At 41.8% G+C, this 19458-nt stretch overlaps 1 protein-coding gene across 6 annotated transcripts; it reads left to right on the forward strand.

The window, feature by feature from the left end:
* Window positions 1-1639: 1639 nt before the first annotated feature.
* Window positions 1640-19035, forward strand: qki2 (QKI, KH domain containing, RNA binding 2). Of its 6 annotated transcripts, none has more exons than XM_026178268.1 (9): window positions 1640-2294; window positions 4738-4886; window positions 6043-6159; window positions 11546-11689; window positions 12869-12956; window positions 13184-13468; window positions 14716-14739; window positions 15405-15482; window positions 17409-19035. In XM_026178268.1, the coding sequence occupies exons 1-9, from the start codon at window positions 2153-2155 to the stop codon at window positions 17429-17431; spliced, it is 1050 nt and encodes a 349-aa protein (XP_026034053.1). In that variant the 5' UTR covers window positions 1640-2152; the 3' UTR covers window positions 17432-19035. The 6 variants fall into 6 exon arrangements, with proteins under 6 accessions (XP_026034053.1, XP_026034054.1, XP_026034057.1 ...); XM_026178269.1 differs by having other exon boundaries at window positions 15408-15482; XM_026178272.1 differs by lacking the exons at window positions 14716-14739; window positions 17409-19035 and adding an exon at window positions 14125-14179 and having other exon boundaries at window positions 14740-15472.
* The last annotated feature ends 423 nt before the right edge of the window (window positions 19036-19458 follow it).

Here is a 19458-nt window from a genome sequence, read left to right on the forward strand (position 1 = left end):
TATTATTTCAGTGACAAAAGTCTTCAAAGCAGTGAACAGGAGAGGAGAGGAGAGTTTTCCACTGGAGGATGAGTACAGTACTACCAACAAAAAGCAATTAGAATATATACATATACTAATTAAGAGGCACCTCAATGTTCAATTTAGATCTTAGGGCTGTGTATTCTTAACTGATAAATATAATCTGTGTAAAACTGTAATCTGAAAAGAGAAAATCTGTCAATTTTGAATCTATTGGCCAAAATCTCCTTTCAAATAGGAAATTTTTGCTGCTTTTCTCTCTATAGGTGGCTGGATCAAGTGACCATTTCCTGACATTAAAAGCAATCAACATATCAATCATTAATAAATGCAATCAGCAGTGTTGGGAAGCTCTTCGTTCATTTATTCAAGTACTGTACTTGTGCACAGCTGTGAGGTGCTTATATTACTGATTTAACACCTGCATATGAAACACTTTTTTTATTTGACAGCTTCAGCCCACTTCAAGGTTATTTTTTATATACATGTATAGAATACACAGCTCAGAGTAAACCAGTGATTTCCAACATGTGTGGCTTGCGACTTCTTATGAAAGCAATGTTTCAGACATTTAGGAGCATTTAGGTTTCCCTTTAAACGTCTCTGATTAAAGGATCAAATGTAGGAATAAAAGTGTTGATAAAAGCTTAGATTTTTGCAGTTCGTATTCCATTAATCATCTCATGTCCCCTTAAGCTTATCTTAGAGGCTGGGACTCCCTGCTGTATAGGATGAATACTGCTGTTTTCAGTTGCTTCAGTCACAGTAATATCATGTCTGATCATTTGTCAGTCACAAAGGTCATTTTTCAGAATACCCATCTTTGAAGTTTTGATTTTAAGTATTACATTAAATCATGCACAACTTTTTTTCTAGTATTTTTACTGGCTATTATTTGGCAGTTTTACTTTTTATTTATTTCTATGTTGTCATTAGTTATTGTGATTGATTATTGTTGTGTACCATCAAAAATATAATATTTTCCATAAATGCCTTTTCCTGAAAATGTTTGTCAGCATAACCAGTTTGAGGAGGTGTTGGTGCCTGTGTTTAGTGAGACTGGGAGGTATACTGGGAGAGTATACCCCCCCCGTCTGTGTTTGTACTGGTGTACCGTTCAGTTCTGAACGTCACATCTGCTACCCCTGACAAAATATAAGCCGTGCTACCCATTACATAACGAAGGAAAAGGAAAATTAGTACTGAAAACTCGTGAAAACTAAACCAAAAATCGAACATATTTATAAGAAAACCTAAACTGTAATGAACAGATCTACTGAAATCAAAAGAAAACGAATCCAGTAAGGTAAGAAAAAGTACAATCGTCCTCTCTGCAGGACTTTAAGTTAAAAAATAATAATAATAAAGTGCATGAACCTCAAAACATTCAGATCCTGGGGGCGTACACCCTTCATGATTCGAGTGATGGACAGTAACTGTTGTAGAACAGGTGTGCATACCTATGCTGAGCTGTTTTATTGTTATTCAGTGTGTGTGTGTGTGTGTGTGTGCGGGGGTCAGGGAGAAAGAGGGGTGCTGCTTCTCAGGCTGCTGCTGCTGCCGAGGGGACGGGCACGAGCCTCCTCCTCCTCCTCCGCCCATCTCACAGATATCGGCTTCGCGCAGCACGCTCCCGATAGCCCACTCGTCTCGCTGCTGTACTGTAATCATATGATAGTGAGCCGATCCCCGCTGCAGAATACCCACACACCGGCGGACATAAGCAGAGGAGCCGCGGCGGATCAGACTAGTTGATGGTAAACTTGTAACCGCCGGAGACGTGCGCGGAGTCGGGCAAAGTGTCAAACCGAGCTGAACTCTCTCCCCGTACAGGAACTTTTTCAAACTCTGGAGAGTCGGGCAGAGGGGGAACCGTGTGGAAGAAGACAGGGCTCGCATACGAGATATTAACCGAGGGACAGTCGATTTTACAGGAGTTGAGAGTTGAATTTTCTCAGTAGGTGGAGAAGCGGTCAGCGGGTCGCGCTCGGCGGAGTCCTCTGGGATCCTCGCATCGCTTTTCGGGGCGTGTGTTTCTCCCCCTCAAAAAATAATAAATAAGAAAAAAGAAAATAAACCCTTCATCAAGTTTCCCTGCTCGCTAGGTCACTTTATTGCTTAATCAAAAGCCATGGTTGGGGAGACAGAGGTGAAGGAGAGACCCAAGTCCAACCCGGACTATCTAATGCAGCTGATGAACGACCGAAAGGTGATGAGTTCCCTGCCCAACTTCAGCGGCATCTTCACGCATCTGGAGCGGCTGCTGGATGAAGGTAACCCCCGCATGTGTTTGAAGCTTTGAACTCTGTAGCCACTTGTCACACTACAGGGGGAGATGAGGCCATCTTCTCTCTCTGTCTCTCGTCCAGTTTAGTGGTCAGTGTTCATAAAACGTGGCCGTTATCGACTGACTTTATTGAATTAGTCATTAACTGAAGGAATTCCTCAGTGGCTCCTCAGAAACGTAACAGCAGTGTTACCCACATCACACAGTGGTAAATTATCCTGCTCACAGTCCAATAAGACTGTTTGGATATCAAAACATTTGCCGAGCTGTGAGTGTAAACCCACATTCTTGGCTTCAAATTGTGGATGTAGGGGATGTGTTTGTTGCATGAAGTCACATTTTAATTTGTTGAGAGAAGCAAAGCTCTCTCTCTCTCCCTTTCTCTTTCTCTCTCTCTCTCTCACACACACACACACACATTCACAGAGGGGCAGTTGGTGATGGGAACAAACAGACAGTTGTTAGTCTTTCCCAGTGACCTAATGCGCAGGCTTGTGTGAATGCTTGAGCCCATCCCTGAGCAGGAACGAGACTCTGTCACTGTGCAAAATATTTGATATCTGTATCTGGCTGCTTACACACCCTGAAGTCATGCTTTCTGCACAGAGGATCAATGCACCTGATTAGTTGTACTTGTTGATATGCAAGATAAAAGAGAGGAATCGCAAAGAGACATAGCTCAAATGTCTCTAGTTGCCACCAGCTATCAAGGCCTGTTTTTGCTGCGGTTGCTGCACATCAGGATCACAGAGGTCCTGACTTTGCGCTCTGTGACAAGTCTCGTGACGCAGCAAGGTTGTTCTCATATCAGACGACCTCTACAGCTCGGTAAAGAGGTCGAGTTAACATCTCTGGTTGTGTTCGTGTTAAGGACTGACAGCTGAGCGTATTCATCCCTCAGTGGCGATAATGTGACACCCATGGTTAGCATGAAAGACATTGTGCCATTCCCATTTTTGAGGCTGCCTGTGTCTTCTGCTTGAGTTATGTGGTCAAGCTGCTCAGACGTAAGGCCTCTATATCAGAAAAAAAAAGTTTATGTAAGGCATTGTCAGGCTACTTGACTCCTCCAAGGCTGCACTCTTGCCCAGTCTATATATAAAGTCCTATGACAGGCTGAAGTGTTAAGATAAGGCCTGCTGCAGCTCCCTGCTTTGTCTTTTTCTCCTTGGACTTTCTTGTTCTTCTTTCACTTCTCATTTTCCTCGAGCTACTTTTAACTCAAGTGTGACAAAAGCCGTGTTTGTCTGCACAGATTTGTTTGTGTGCTTGCTTTAATAGTCACTTCTGGTGTCCAATAGGTTAGAATTGGTCATTAGGGGATCATCGGTGTCACTGCGGCAGTGGCTGTAATTATAGCGTCCTACTGTAGTTATTACGGTCAGACTTATCACTCTCAGAGCAGGGAGACGTGCCTGTCAGCGTGCTTAGGTCAGATGATATTTGCGCCTCAAGGCAGTTATTCTGCCGTGTGTGTGTGTGTGTAAGTGTGTTTGTCAGTGTGTGAGTTCAAACCAGGGGTCTGTGTGTATGTGTCACATATGTGTTTGTCTGCTCCAGTACCAGTTATTATTGTGCTAGTGTGTCATTACAAAGGCATCAGAGGCTAGCATTGGTCATCGAGACAGCACTAAACAAACACACAGGCAGACAAACATAGTCTGTTTTATAACGGTGCTTCTGTAGCAAACCCCAGCCACAGATTAGACCTTTTAAGAAATTAATTTTTACACTTAAGTCAGCTGTTCTGGTTTTTCAGTGACTGCGTATGCTAATATGTTTTATAGTCTCTTCTGATGTTTCGTCGAGCTGAAACGTTTCAGAAAATCATTCGGGATCTATTTTTAAAGTTAATTTTAAAGCCAAATTCATTGATTGTAACTTATCCAAGTGATATTTGGACAAAACAAGATATTCGTACACAAAAAAAATGCTGATAAGTGAAAAAAGCGATTACAGATTAAAATTCTTGCTAATACTAGTATTAATACTAATACTTACTCATATTGCTTTATAAGATACCTTTTCCATATTTGCCTCTGAACGACTGCCCTGCACAGGACCCTCATTGACTGGTAGGTCACTAAGGCCCCCAGTAACTTCTGTTTTTCACTCGCATTATTTACACAGCGATCTGATCTATAGTTGTGTGTGTGTGTGTGTGTCACACAGAAAGAAATAGACAGGAGGCTGTCAGAAATGGAGGACACCTTATTGCAAAGCATTCAGATTTTACATTGTGGTGCAGAATGCTTGTCTCCTGCCTGTTTGTCTGTCAGAGCTTCCTTTAATTCTGGCGACGGTGAGTCATCGTCCTAAGAAACGGACAGAAGAGAAGAAAGAAATGTGAAACTTGCTGTCCCCCTCCTCCATGGACAGACTTTCATAGTTCCTCCTCCTTTCTCTCTTTCTCCCCCCCCCCCCCAAAGAAATTGGCAGGGTACGCAAAGACATGTACAACGACACGCTGAACGGCGGCATGTTCAACGGACGGGACATGGAGGAACTTCCCGAAGCTGTCGGTCCCGTGGCTCAGCTGCAGGAGAAGCTCTTCGTGCCTGTCAAAGAGTACCCAGATGTGAGTGGGCAAATCAGTGACCTTTGACCTTTCTGTTTACTTTTCACTGTTGTCGCTTTATCTCTTCTTAGTGCAGAAAGGATGCCAGAAAATCAGCGTGGCTCCTGATCACAGGGACATTTTGATTTAGATTTCATCTAAAAGCTGATTTCATTCTGAGATCATCTTTGTCTACACCCAGTGATGTAATCTGAACTTAAAATAGATCAATAATGAACCATAGCCAGTGGGTCCAATGGCATATAAATGAATAATTTGCAGGAATATCTCGGTTTGTTTACTCCAAAAGCCAATATTGTGATGTAAATCTCCCCACTGTGACGCTGTTTTCACCTTTAGGTTTATACCATAAATATTTACAGGAGCTCAAAACAGTGGATTAAGATTTTCCACCAAATATAAAGACAAGTGCACTGCAGCGAAGAGACTTTACCATCCAGCACATCCCTGCTCACGCCAAGTACAGCTAAGCTAAGCACTTCAATATGAGTTATGCTGATCCAGATTGAACGACTCACATGATTTTCTCCACGCATCAGCTCGCCAATCACCAAATACAATGACAGGCTGTCCTCGCTCACATGACAAGAGACTAACAGGACACATGCAGGACTACATTGGAAAATGGTTGAGATCAGGGTTAAATTTAGAGAGGAGTGTGCACACAAACCTGGATTTGTGTGAGTGTAGGTGAAAGTCGAGGGTGACCTTAGAGGTTGAAATATGTTGCAGCCATTACTCAAGTTAACTTCTGGTTAAACTGGAGGGAAGAAAAGGTGGAAGAAGCTGGACAGTTGTTATCAGACAAGTGGATAAAGACAGAGCAATAGGGAATAGTGGCAGAAAAAAAAGACACACACACACAAACACACACAGGGGGGCAGCTGTCCAGTTAATCACTCAGTCTTAGTGACAGATAAGGTTAAGAGAATGTCGCTATCCTGTCATGCCACGAGCACCAGCCAGCACCCATATAATGAGCTATTTTTGTCTCTCTTAGTAACACAAACACATCGCAGATGCACAAACCTCAAAGGCACACTCGCTCGTACAAATACTGGCACGTAGTAAAGACACAGTTTTGGCTTGCAGTGCGCATCAAATCATTTCTTCCTTCAGCTCTGTTTATATCTGTGTGTTTCGCTCTTTTGCGCAGTTCAACTTTGTTGGGAGGATCTTGGGCCCACGTGGACTGACGGCCAAGCAACTGGAAGCGGAAACCGGCTGCAAGATTATGGTGCGAGGAAAGGGCTCCATGAGAGACAAGAAGAAGGTAAACGCACCAAGTAACGCTGAAGATACGTGTGTTTTATCATCACATTTAGGACTGTTTTCGTACATCTTCACGTTATCTTTTTTAAAAGTGAGTCTGATGTACTTTTCTCGATTTTCAGTCATCTCTATCCACAGGTTCAATGATGGGGTTAATTTTAATAGGTCATACCATTGCACCAAAAATGCAACTGCTTGGTTGGTTTCTCTTCTTTGATCTGTGAAATTCTAATTCTGGTTGCGACCTTTGAAGCTCCAACCACCTGCTGATCAAACCTTCTGTTTCTGAGGGGCAGCCAATGAGAAGAAGGCTAGCTAAAAGGAGCCTTAAAGGGAGAAGAGTTAAATGAGCTGTTTAATGCAGAAGATGACCTGAAGGGTCTACATAAATAGCTAGTATAAGAAGGATTACTTTGCATGGTGAATCAGGCAAAGCTACTCTACTAGAATCTGACAGCATGGAGGTGGGAGTGAGCAAATATATTTTGGGAAATATGAATTTGAAAGACTATTGATGAAGGGAACTGGTATAGAATGATTGCACCTCCAATCTTTCCACCTCAGATCCATTGTTCACTTGTTTTTTTACATATTAAAGAAAATGATATAACATTTTAACAAGTGGGGCCCAGGTAGGTGGATTTTATTGCCTCGGGGCATTGCAAAGCTGGCTGTTTTCCTCTCTTTTCAGTCTGCAGCCAATCTAAGCTTTTAGCTGTGGCAGTGATGGTATTCTCTTCATGTAACTCTGGAAGAAATCAAATCAAAGTGTAATAGTGTTTCATGGCAGGTTTACATTCCTTTTAGCTTGAAAGTCGACTTGGAGAAACTCTGGCTGAGGCAAGACATTACTGTCAAAGCTTCATTTTTGGTGTGTTTCCTATAGATCTTAGTTTTAGATGCTTTACAGCTCAACAATGAGATGAATCTGAAAAGCCTTTACACTCCTCCAGAGATTTAAAAACTGCTAAGACTTGCTTTGTAACTTGTTAACAGTACCTGTGATTTGGAGAAAGAATGTTTTAACCCACCACACACTGAAACATGGCTTAAAATTGTAGAAATCTATATGATATATAAGCTGAGTGAATCATCAAGCATCCCCATATGGAAAAGAAATAGAAAAACCTTGCATCAGATGTGGCCTACTTCATATAGTGAATCATATAAGGCTTATATGATTCACTCATGAAAGTGTCCACTTTCATATATTGTTTTAGTAAGTATCCAAAACATACAAGTTTCATTTATATAATTTTTCTAGGGATCTTATATCTGTTTTCACACAAGACAGATACAAACTTTATAAGATTTATATATATCTTTTCCATGTGGGTCTATATAATTCTAAATGAAAAATGTTTATATTAGTAAGTGTAATTTAAAAAAAATATGTTATTTTGTGGTTTAGATGATCTTAGTGTCTAACCTTTAACGAGTAGCTTAATTTTATCCATGTTCAGCAGCATGCACGATTAGCTTCTATGTTCAGGACATTGGGGACGTGTGATAGATATAGAGAGCGAGGCTGAAGTGGACGAAGAGAGACGGGTTTTTCCAGGCCCAGAATGGGACTTCTGAGGTCGTGGGGGGGGAGAGACAACAATATACGCACATGTGGTTCATGCACAGGAGAAACAATGAGTCCTTTTTCCTTCACTTCATATTTTATTTGCATGTAAAACTCCAAATTAAAAATACCCAAATTTCCCCCTATGCAGGAAAAACCCTGACAGAGAGCAACTAGATGTAACAGTTTTGGAAATCTCGGGGCCTTACTGGGTGAAATGATTAAACTGACGCATAGTTATGCATGACTTTTTGACCACTCTGCCACATCTAGCCACAAACACAGTTTAATGTTTCTCCGAGACCATGATAATTGTCATCCTAACGAGCTGACGTGCACGCAGAAGCAGACGATGTATCCCATGATGGGTCAAAGACATGAAAGACAGAAAGAAGGGCGGATAGATAAATAAAATGTAGGTTATATATAATTTTCTAGCTAATTGGAAAAGGCAGTGAGTTGAGATGAGTTGGCTCAGAAACTGAGAGACAGATTAAGTGGGAGCAAATCTATCTATCTATCTATCTATCTATCTATCTATCTATCTATCTATCTATCTATCTATCTATCTATCTATCTACCTGTCTGTCTGTCTGTCTGTCTGTCTGTCTGTCTGTCTGTTCCTTCTCTCAAACTGAGTTTTGCTGCTCCATTTTTCTTTCCTGTCCTGGTGTTCGGTCCATCTGTCCTCCCTTCCTCTCCCCTGGTGTCTGCTGTTGGACGGAGTCGGCTCAAGCTTTCCAAACGGCAGGTGGAGCAAGTCCAGCATTCCACCCCCCTCCCCAGTCACTCTCTCTCTCTCTCTCCAGAACATTCCCTACCCTGCACGCCCCTCAGTCAGAGACTCACACATACAGAAACACACAGAGACAGAGAGGGAAGGAAAACAGAGACACAGTGGGAGGCAACTGGGGGAGAAGGGAGAAAGATGTTGACTTTTAGTGCTCTTCAAAAATGATACATCTCACTTGACAAAACAGCCACAGAGGACACAATCTGCCGGAATGCCACACTGAGATCTCGGAATTTCTGTTTTAACTGTAGCTGCACCTCGCAGTTATCTTCACTGGGAAAATAGTCTATTTATAATTTGTAATATCTGGCAGTCAATTCTGAAAAACAAAATTACGATTCTGCTGTCGCGTTAGAAGTTGTGTGAAGCTTCACTCAGAGGATTAGCTCTGAAGGACAAGCTTGCTCATTCTTTCCTCGGAGTTAGATGATGAGATTGCTATCACTTTCATTTCTGTATAACAAATTTGAAACTGAAGAGGGTTCACTTATCTTGGCATGAAGACTGAAAGGAAAGAAGCAAGCCTGGCAACTAAACTGTGCATAGTCAAGAAATGTTTCCTCACATAAGCCACGAATTTGCCATTTTGTCAAACTTTTGTTGTTTGGTTTGTTACTCGGCGGATTTTGTTATTCTAGGCTCGACCCAGATCGCTTGTTTCCCTCCCCTTGCACTACACTGCGAGTGTCGTGTCTGCTTGTTTATTCAAGTTGCTGCAAACAATGTGCTGCTCCTCTATGCACCGCTGTGCTTGAAGCTAAGGCTAACATCAACAACAACAATGGCAAACCAAAGCATTTGAAAAAAGGAAATTTGTACTGACAGAGTTGCTGGAGGAAAAGTTGTAGGCAAAGCTGTAGCGGTTGATGCTGGGGGCGGACGTGAATTTCCACAGCAGTCCCATTCACATGCTGTTTTATTTAGTTGAAAACCAAGAATGTTCCTGTCAGACTTGAGTGGAAAAGATCTCTGGTGAACCATGAATGCCTAAGAAAAATCTGAAACCTTTGCTCAGATATTTTAGTCTAGACCAAGGGTATCAAACATGCAGCCCGGGGGCCAGAAGCAGTCCATCAAAGGATCTAATTTGGTCCAATAGGTGGATTTGCAAAGTCTGAAAAATAGTTGGAAGTTCAGCAAAGATACTTACTACACAGGAGAAGGAACCTGCTGTGTGAAAGTAAAGAGTATGTGTATCTGCAAATAAGTTGTGTAAATCTTAAAAAGTACACTAGTATTGTTGCAAGTGAAGAGTTTGTGGCTCTCCACTGTAATCTCTTAATTTCTTATCCACACAGAGTAAGTATAGGCTTACATGTGGAGTTGAACTGAAATCGCACCTTGTCTTATGACATCTCATGCTGCTCATCATCCATTTTCTAAATGGATCACTTATTAAATGTGAAAATTATTAACCAAGATCTATGTCTTGCTTTGTCTGGCAGATTTTTAAAAGAATGGGGTCAGTGTTCAGCTTTTAGGAGGAAATCTCCAGAATGTACTTATTTACATCACTAAAGAAAGAGAAAACTTTGGAGTGTCAGAGTTCTGGTATTTTCTTTTAATAAATAAAGTTTTAATGTAATGTTTTTACTAGTATGGCTGACCGAATCACCCAACAGATTTTGCCAACCCAGGTGTCCATGTGAGGCTGACGATAACAAGCTTATTCCCAAACAGACTTTCTTCAAATTGCTTGAATTACATGATAGGAAATTGCAATTCACCGTTTTCAGTTACATGACTGGCGCCTGTTCCAACATACTGGACACACTCCATTAAACTCCAACACAAGCCTGTTGGTTTTTCCATCTGTTGTGAGCCTTAAATATTTAGATGATCTTCCCAAAAAATAAAAGATGTGTAAACAAACTGCAAGTTTTGGGTACCTGCAATCCATATACTGCATCTGTCACAGCATTTCACTAAAAGCTGTGAAGTCTGTGCCAGAGCTCAGCATTTGCAGTGTTTTACATATGTGTTGTGGGTTATACCTTCTTTTGGAAGAACAGCAGTTTTACGTACAGTTTATTCAATCTGAGCCAACATTTATGACATTTGGGAGATGAGACAGGAAAAGGACTTGTTCCTTGTCAAAGCAATAGTAAGGACTAGTTAAGGGAAGCATGCCATCTAACATGGATTGGTTGTTGTTAGATTGAGAGTCATTGTTCTGGGGCATTAAAAACAAGGCAGTAATATTTTGAAAAGGTTACATGACGTTTTTTAATCAAAACCCATGTCTGATGTCGGTTTTAATGACCCACCATTGACAGAGTTGCTGTGATCAATTGGTTTGCATAGCTGCACTCTGCTCTTCCCTATCAGTTGCGAAAAAAACGAGTAGCTCATTAGTGCATCCGAAAAACCGGCTATCGGGCATTTAGGCAAAACAAAGCTGGTAAAAAAATAACTCGGGCAGTGTAAGAAAGCTTTGTGTTGCCCTCCAGGTGGGCCCTTGTATAATGATGTGTCACATGAAAACTATGAATTATCTGTAACACACAAAAGCAGATAATGGAGCTATTTGGAACACAGATGCATCCAAAACATGTGTGTAACCAGGTTTACCAGGAAACCGACAAATGCAATCAGCTGCAGTGTCGTTGGTGTTTTACTTGACAACGACTTCATAAGCGTTGATTTATTAGTCATTTCACTATCAGTTTTAACGAAGTGACAGAGCAGGGAGAAGGGAAGAAAGGAGGTGTTAAAGACAAAAGAGATTTAGGGAGATGTTACACAAAAACTCGAGAGTGCAAAACCTTCAGTTCAGTTCAATGCAACACCAATCTTGTGTAACCACTGAAGAACAGCACGTTGTTCCACGAGTTTGATACGCCTCCCGAGTTGCATTAGACAACCTTGAGCCTTGTGTGTAGTTTGAGGGCGAACCAGAACCAGAGCCAAAGAAGAAAGAAAAGTGAAAATCCTGTTCCCTCTCCGTAGCAAAAGGACCGAGGTTGTGTGTGGTGCATTCAAAAAAGAGCTTCTTTTTTTTCTTAAACTGTTTGTGTGTTTCAGGAGGAGATGAACCGAGGGAAGCCCAACTGGGAGCACCTCAGCGAGGACCTCCACGTCCTGATCACAGTGGAGGACACACACAACCGCGCCAAGATCAAACTCCAGCGGGCCATCAACGAGGTCAAGAAACTTCTCGTGCCCGCTGTGAGTATCAGTATAGCGTTTTACGTACAGAACCGAGGGAAAAACTGTGTGACTGGATCAGAGTTCGCTGTGTTGGTATGCATGGAAGGGGGAAGGGGGATTGTCAGACCAAAAGTGTGTGTGTATATGTGTGTGTTTGTGCCTTTTTTTGTGTGTGTCTCTGTGTGTATGAGAGAGTATGTGTAAAGGGTTAGGGTAATTAGGGAACACGCATAAAGGGGTTTCCATGGAAACCCCGGGTTGTTTGAAAGGCTGAGGGAATGAATGGAGAGTCTGTTCACTCGTTCTCCCCACTCCATCACTGCTTTCACTCGTTCACAACTCACTTCATTCCCAACTACTGGCTACAGTATTCCTTTTTCTCCATGTTTTTTCTTTTTTTTTTTGTCCACACAAGAGAACATTTTGATTGCACTCCTCAACATTTCTCACATTCCCCAGCCCACCTACTGCCCCCCTACAGACTCACATAAACGTACACAGTGATCACACTGGAACATTGCGCACACACGGGCATATAGACACAGGGACACACACACCAATACTCTAAATTATCCCGTGTTTGACACATAACCACAAAGGCACATATTTCGAAATCACAAAGCCTTTCCTTTTTCATCTCTGCATTATTTGCAACAATAGAAACAGAATGAAAAGCCCAGCGGGAGGGGGGGGGATCTATTGCAGCAATCAGCCGTCACTTCCCGTTCAGTCACAGCACGGTACACGCCAGCCCTCAGCTTTAAAGTATGTGAGGAGTGTGTGAAGGCAGTCAGGAGCTAAAACACCTGTTAATCTATGGTTGTGCATGTATGTGTGTTTGTGTGCAGGATAACGTCAATGATATGTGTTAGTTTAACCCAGCTGACCTTCCTCTCGAAATGTAAATCAGTCAAGCTTTTCACCACGCTGTAACTAGAGCTAAGAAGCTAGCGTCGCTGACACTGAATATGTCTTGTGTGGTGGGGCGGCTATGTTCAAGGTCTGCTCGGCTTCGTCACAGGCAGTGTTTAAGATCCCCGACGTTTTTCCCTTTAGAAAACATTTAGCATACTGTAAGATTTGATGACTTCTTGAAGGGAATCTGACAAAAGTTCATTCATTTGCTTGTGAATTGGTCAGTGACAGTCATGGCTAAGGAAGCTGATTGTGCTGCTCTGCTTGCATGTGCTGGTGTAGGCTGAGGGGGAGGACAACCTGAAGAAAATGCAGCTGATGGAGCTGGCCATTCTCAATGGGACCTACAGAGACGCCAATGTCAAGACGCGTAAGGATGACATCATAGATACATGTGGAGGAGGGTTGGTGGGTGACAAAGGAAGGGTCTTGGTACAGGAGTCCACTGTATATATGAACAATGCCTCTGTTTCTCCTTTTAAATAGACTGTTTGTTCTCCCTTCTTCTTCTCTGTCTATTGTATGTGCACTTTGTGTGCGCTCACATGTGGGTGTGTGCTCAGATTTTTCATTATTATATGTTTGTGTGCTTTACAGCCACCGCTGCCTTTCCTCTAGCGACCCCTCAGGCGCCTCGGATCATCACAGGCCCGACGCCCGTCCTGCCCCCCACCCTGCGCAACCCCGCCCCTGTCACCACACCTACACTCATGCCTCTGATCCGTCAGATCCAGAGCTCCACTCTCGTGCCGGGAGCCAATCCACATCCGGCGCTGGTGCAGCAAGGGCCCGAATCTGGAATCATCTACACGCCCTATGAGTATCCCTACACACTCACGCCCTCCATATTGGAATACCCGATTGACTCAACTGGAGTATTAGGTATATAAAAATGGAAAGTCCTGCACTGTCATGCGTAGTCAATGGATGTATTATGAGAACTGGATACTGGACTCCAATAAAAGTTTCTTACCAAACATTAGAAAAGAAAATCCTTCCGTAAGGGTTTCTTTTCCTTGCCCTTCCCATTTACCCCCAAAATTTCACACTGAAATACTGAACAGGGCCACAGCAAAGTTCTGCACTAGCATCACCAAACCTACATTTATAGATTTGTGGTTAGCAGAGTCATATAAAAGTGCACATTATTATTTTACTACATTTAATTTAAAGATAAGATTATCACAGTGTAGCTCACCGTGCAGTGCTGTCAGAGGTGCTGCTTGGGGCTCCCGGCCCCAGGGCTGACGAACTTTAAACTACAGCAATGGAAATGTGCATCCTTTATGATGACAGTAGGAGAGACCTGACCTCCCTAACAGGGCCTCTCCTGACTCCACTCACTCCCCTTCTACTGTGGCACGCATGAATCTGTTTAAACAACCCTACTAACGACTCAACGAAAGTGTCCCTCAGAATATAATGCTAATTGCTAGTCTAGCTTTAACGCTGGTTAACGGACACTTAAATAACATAACTTCCTCAAGCATCAAATAATTTGTTTTGTTTACTTTGATGTTTGCCATTTGTTATCGTAGCTAGCAGAGCAGCCTGGTGTGTCCAGATCTGCTGGCCATGACGTGACAGTTGAATGTGAGTTGGGAAGTCTGTTTACAATTTACTTGTTAATGTAGCCTGCAGGCTAGATGAACGTAGAAGCTAATAGTTACAGTATTAAAACGTCATAATCAGTCAGCTTGGTGCTGTTGCAAAAATAAAAATTAGATTAATGTGTTACCTGTTTGTTTTACAGGACTGCTGTTGGTGTTGTATCAGATTATTTAGTTGGAGAGGCCCTGTTGTGAAATTTTGTCCAAGGGCTAAAAAGATTCTATAATCGCCACTGGACACTATCACTATACAGTTACAATACAGCAATTGTACCAATCTTGATGCATTTCAAGGCAGTTAACTACGATAAATCATGATAACTGTGTTTCTAAACCCTTTCAAAAGATAAAAAGCAGGAATAAATTATTTATTCTCTGCACTTTAGCGACAAAGTTTTCAGTTTAACTTAATTAAAGGGCCCAGTTTGCCACAGGGACAAATTGGTTACCATATCCAGTTCTTGTAATACATCCACAGCATATATAGATGCATGCAGAAGCTCATTGCTGGGCTAACAGTCCCTTCTCCCTGTGTTTTTGCAGGTATGGCTTTCCCAACCAAAGGCTAAGCGATAGCAACCCTTCCTAGCACACACACGGACTGGCTTGCAGAGACCCCTCCTCCCCTTTCCTCTTCCTCTCCCTCCCATCCTCCTACACACTTATCCCACAGAGCAAACATGCAAAGTTTGCTTATACTTTAGGATGACAGATTCCTCAACAGTCATTATGTAGTCAAGTGTCCATTCCTGTTAATTTCCTCTTTGTATTAGCACACTAGTGTTGTGGTGTGACAGCTATTTAACTTTTTTTAATAGTTCAGCTTCCGCTTGTAATTTTTTAACCTATTTTAGTGAACCCATAGATATTTTAGAGCTGCTGTTTGTGATTTAACCTATGTTAAAGCTTATTTTGATCACAGAGCTATATAGAGTGACTTTGCTTACAGCTGATGTTGAATCTACTAGTGAAGCTTAATGAGAAATTAGTGGTTTGGTTTAATATTTTCTTTAGAGAACAGAAGACCACAAAACAACAAAAGATTCTCTCTCTTAGAAGCGAGATGTGTTTGACTTATTTTCACCCTCAGCCTTGAACACTTTGTAAATTCCTGGTTTCACTGATGTTGGTGCCATGGGTGGACTGTCTGATGTCTTTCTGATGAGTAACCTTCTGTGTTCTGTTTTGGCGATGCCAATGGCTGTTAGCAGGTGCCATGACCACTAAGGTACGACGCCACGACAAGAGAATCCATCCTTACCAAAGGGTAGTGACCACAGACAGAGGTTAGTTAGCTCACCAGCCACTTTATGTGTATGTGTATCTGTATGTGTGAGTGTTAGCGTGTGTGCATGCAGACCAATGGACCAATTTCAGTTTACATGTGTCTGTAATATGGCATGCCTAAATAAGAAGTAACTGTGTCAGGCGAAAAGGTCACAATGTGAAACAGTATTTGTTGCAGTGAAAGTGAAATAAGTGAGCGGATTGGGAGGAACCATGTTAGGGGTGACAGCTGCAGCGGTTATCTGTGCTCGCCTGTTAACTTAAACTGGATGGCTCTCAGGCCGGGAACCTCTCAATTAGAATGGATCGTTCCATTCATGTGACTCGGTCCTTGTGACTCTAGATTCGGAGTCCTCTCTCAGAAACTTTTATTTTTTTTTTGTTGTTGTTGTTTATCTCTTCAGTACTACTTTTGACCCTGCAAATACTGTGGGAAACATATTTATACCCAACTTCATTCCACTAGATTCCACAGATATTTTTTTATTACTGATGAAATCCTGTGTTACGCCCACTTACTACATGACACTTAAACGGATTTTCTTTCTTCTAAAGATCTTTCAATTCATGGCGATCTTTAGTTTTTACTACTAAAACACAGCGTGTGATAACTACTGAAGTCTGTGTTACAAGCTCTTTTGTACGAAATACTGTTGTTTGTGGTCTTATCGGTCGCCCACTGGACTTTATCATTGGGGCTGTTTACATCTTTCATTTATTTCCTAGCCAGAGTGGTGCTGTTACCATGTATTTAGCTGCAAAATAAATTTGTATATAGGGATTTTAAGTAAGGATTTAAGTGCTTATATAAAGCTTATGGAACAAGATCGCTTGGAAATACTTGTAGTTTGTTTTTGTTTGTTTTTTAGTTTGTAAATTTTTATTTTTGTTTTTATGGTATGCTTTTTATAGATGAAGTGTCTCCATGTAAAACTTTATTCAAAGTGTGTAGCTACTACTGTTTTAGTCACCGCGAAGGTGGCAATGAAGGCAGTGTTTTGCTCTGTGTATTTAAGATGAGGTGACCTTCTCGATTCACGGGCCTCGTGACTGTTTTATGCAATAGAAATGGACTTAGCTAGCTACAATATATGTGTGTGTGAGCGGTGGCGCTCTTGTTGTACACAATGGACAAAAAAACACTAAAAGGCAATAAAGATGACTATTGAAAAAAAAACAACATCTCTAAGGAAAACCAAAGCCTCTAAATTCTTGCAGATAGACTTGTCTATTGTGAAACTGTTTCTTAAGTCCCTCTAAAATCACCATCTCTTAACCTCTCATTGCTGTCTCTTACGGTGCCTCTTTGCTTACTGTAGTTTTTAGGCGCTCTTCTAATACTTCATAGCAAATGGATCAAACCATAATCAATAATCAGTTAATCACCAAGATCTTATGCCTGCTGCTAAACATGAGCTCCACTTGTGAGTAAATGAAAGTTTTTCTGAGGCCTGAGCACTTTTTTCCTTGGACATAAAGGTCACTCTCTCACCCACATGAAACCATGCCGTCTCCCTCTCTGTCCATGGTTTCACTGTCTGTCTGTGCTAGACGTAGCCCAGCTAGCATGAGTAGTATCACTATAGCAGCAGTCTCATGACAGGAGGGGCGCCTCCTAAACCTCAGCCCTGCTAACGCATTCATGAGCACATGTGAGCATTGCTAACCAGCCATTCCTTATGTCAACACCCAGAGGTTGATGTAAGTTTGCGCGAATGGTTATGCGGAGCTCATGAAGGTGTTGTGCAGCTCTTGTGTAATGCGCCTCCTGCTGTGTGACTGCAGTAGATCTGCCTTGTTGTCATCCCGACGCCACTAGCTGACACTAATCTCTCTTCTATCTTTTTTTCTTTTTATGTCCCCCCTTTTATGTGCCCTTTTTGTTTCCTTTCCACGTCTGTCCGTCTCTGTCCGTCTAACTCTAGCTGCCACGGCAACTAACCCATGACCCCTTGACCTTCTGACCTTTCCGTCCACTGATGACCCACCCATCTCTGCCCGCTGGCGCGCTCATTGGCCCGCGGCCCTGCCACTCCCCCAAGCTCAGCCAACCAGAGACCAGAACATTGGGAGCAACCCAGCTGCTTCTGTTTAACCAACCAACCAGACGACAGCGATCATGGGAATAAACCTCAGGACCCCGCCCATCACCGAGTCCTAACCCAAACTTTACCAAACGTGCCTTCTTCCGATAGCCCAAAGCCAGTCGAAATTACAACCTTAAGCAGTAGACTTTACTGAGGATGGGCCACAAACTGGTGAAGGGCTCCTAAATAACCCCCGGCTGTGCCACACTGTCTCTCTGAGCTGCCATGCCTTCAGTCCATTTGATGCAATAATAATAACATGGTAACTAAACTGATAATGGTGATACTTATCCAGCACAGAAACCCTCCATAAATACTAAACTGACGGAGATATGTTGGTGTTTTGATACATTTTTTTCCTCAGCGGGCACCTCTCTTACCTTATTCACATTATAACATTTATAATTCATTTACAAATGCTCACGTATTGTCATGCTTTCCTTTTAAAAAGACGGTTCCAGATATGCATTTGACAGGTCAGATACTGCACAGCACGTACCGTCAAAAATGTCTCTTACTTCCTCTTGGTAACACATAAAATGCCAACGTGGAGCTTTTTAAAAAAAACTTCTTTCATTATAAAGCGACAGGTGCTCGATGGGGAAAAAGAACAAACTGGAATCCAAAATGCCAAAGTATCTCTGAGTGTTTCCTAATAGGTAACGTGTCTTTATACTGAGACGACGCATACAGGACGAATGCCAAGCCTGTGCAGTATGAATACACACATAAAGGGGAGGGAAGGTTGAACTCCTTTTGTCAAATTCTCGAGGACTTACACAACGATGCCTTTTTTTTCTCCACACTACAGTATTCAGCGAGCTTGAACAACAGTGCCTTTATTTATTGAGAGCAATGGAACAATGTTACACCTAAATCTTTTACTATGGCATCATGGCATTGTGCCCAGCTTGGTATTATATCATCTCCATTTTTACGACTTTACATCCACGGCTCTTCTCAATTCAAATTACGGTGCCAAGAGAATAAATAAAAATAATAAAAGGTGGCTCATTTGAATTAGAAGTGCAGCGCAGTATCGAAGCTACGTCTGAAATGTTTATGTGAGGTTCGGACGCCTCCGTAGAACAGTGTTACATTTTATGTCTTTGTTTTATTGTTTCTTTCGGGTGATTGTGCTGCTGGAGATGAAGTCGTCCTTATGTCTCTGCATGTGTTGTTTTTTTTGTTTTTTTTCGAGGGTGTGGTACGGTTTTACAAACACGCGCACACACACACACAAGCCAAGTGATGCCTTGATATAAGAGAAAACATGCATTCGTAACATCTGTAACAAGTTTATAATGTATTTTTATATCCTATTTTGTACGTGAAAATAACATTAAATGACCTTTTCAGATGAGAACATTATGCCTTATTATGGAGAATAATTTGATAACTATCACTATCCTTCATGTGTCATAAGTAATCTTGTCACAATGTCCTGATAAACTGGAGTCTCTGATGTTCTCTGTATTAACTTGAGCCTCCTTTGCTTGCCTTCTGTGCCTTTTTGTATACTATGAGTGTGACAATTAACAGTGTAGTACAACATTAATCTACTCTTCAGTGCCAAGTGTAGGTTACTAACTGTTACCACTTCTGTGATTATTAACCTCTTTAATGGTATCTGTCTCTGCCTTTTAAAAAAAAATACATGTGTGTCTAAAAAGAATTAAAATGAAAACAGGAAGATACGTGTTGAACGATGATCTTTTAACTTTTAAAGTATTCTGAGCAGAAATAACTCTTTGTAAACGATTAAACTCATAGTTATAAAACTAACAAACTTTGTTGCTTTTTCTCTGTAGCACTTAATTATGCAAATCGGCTTCCTTTCCGCATACTAATCACAAAACACTCCTCAGATTCACAAGGGGTGGGGAAA

The sequence above is a fragment of the Astatotilapia calliptera genome, chromosome 8 (assembly GCF_900246225.1).
Source record: "Astatotilapia calliptera chromosome 8, fAstCal1.2, whole genome shotgun sequence".
In the NCBI taxonomy this organism is placed as follows: domain Eukaryota; kingdom Metazoa; phylum Chordata; class Actinopteri; order Cichliformes; family Cichlidae; genus Astatotilapia; species Astatotilapia calliptera.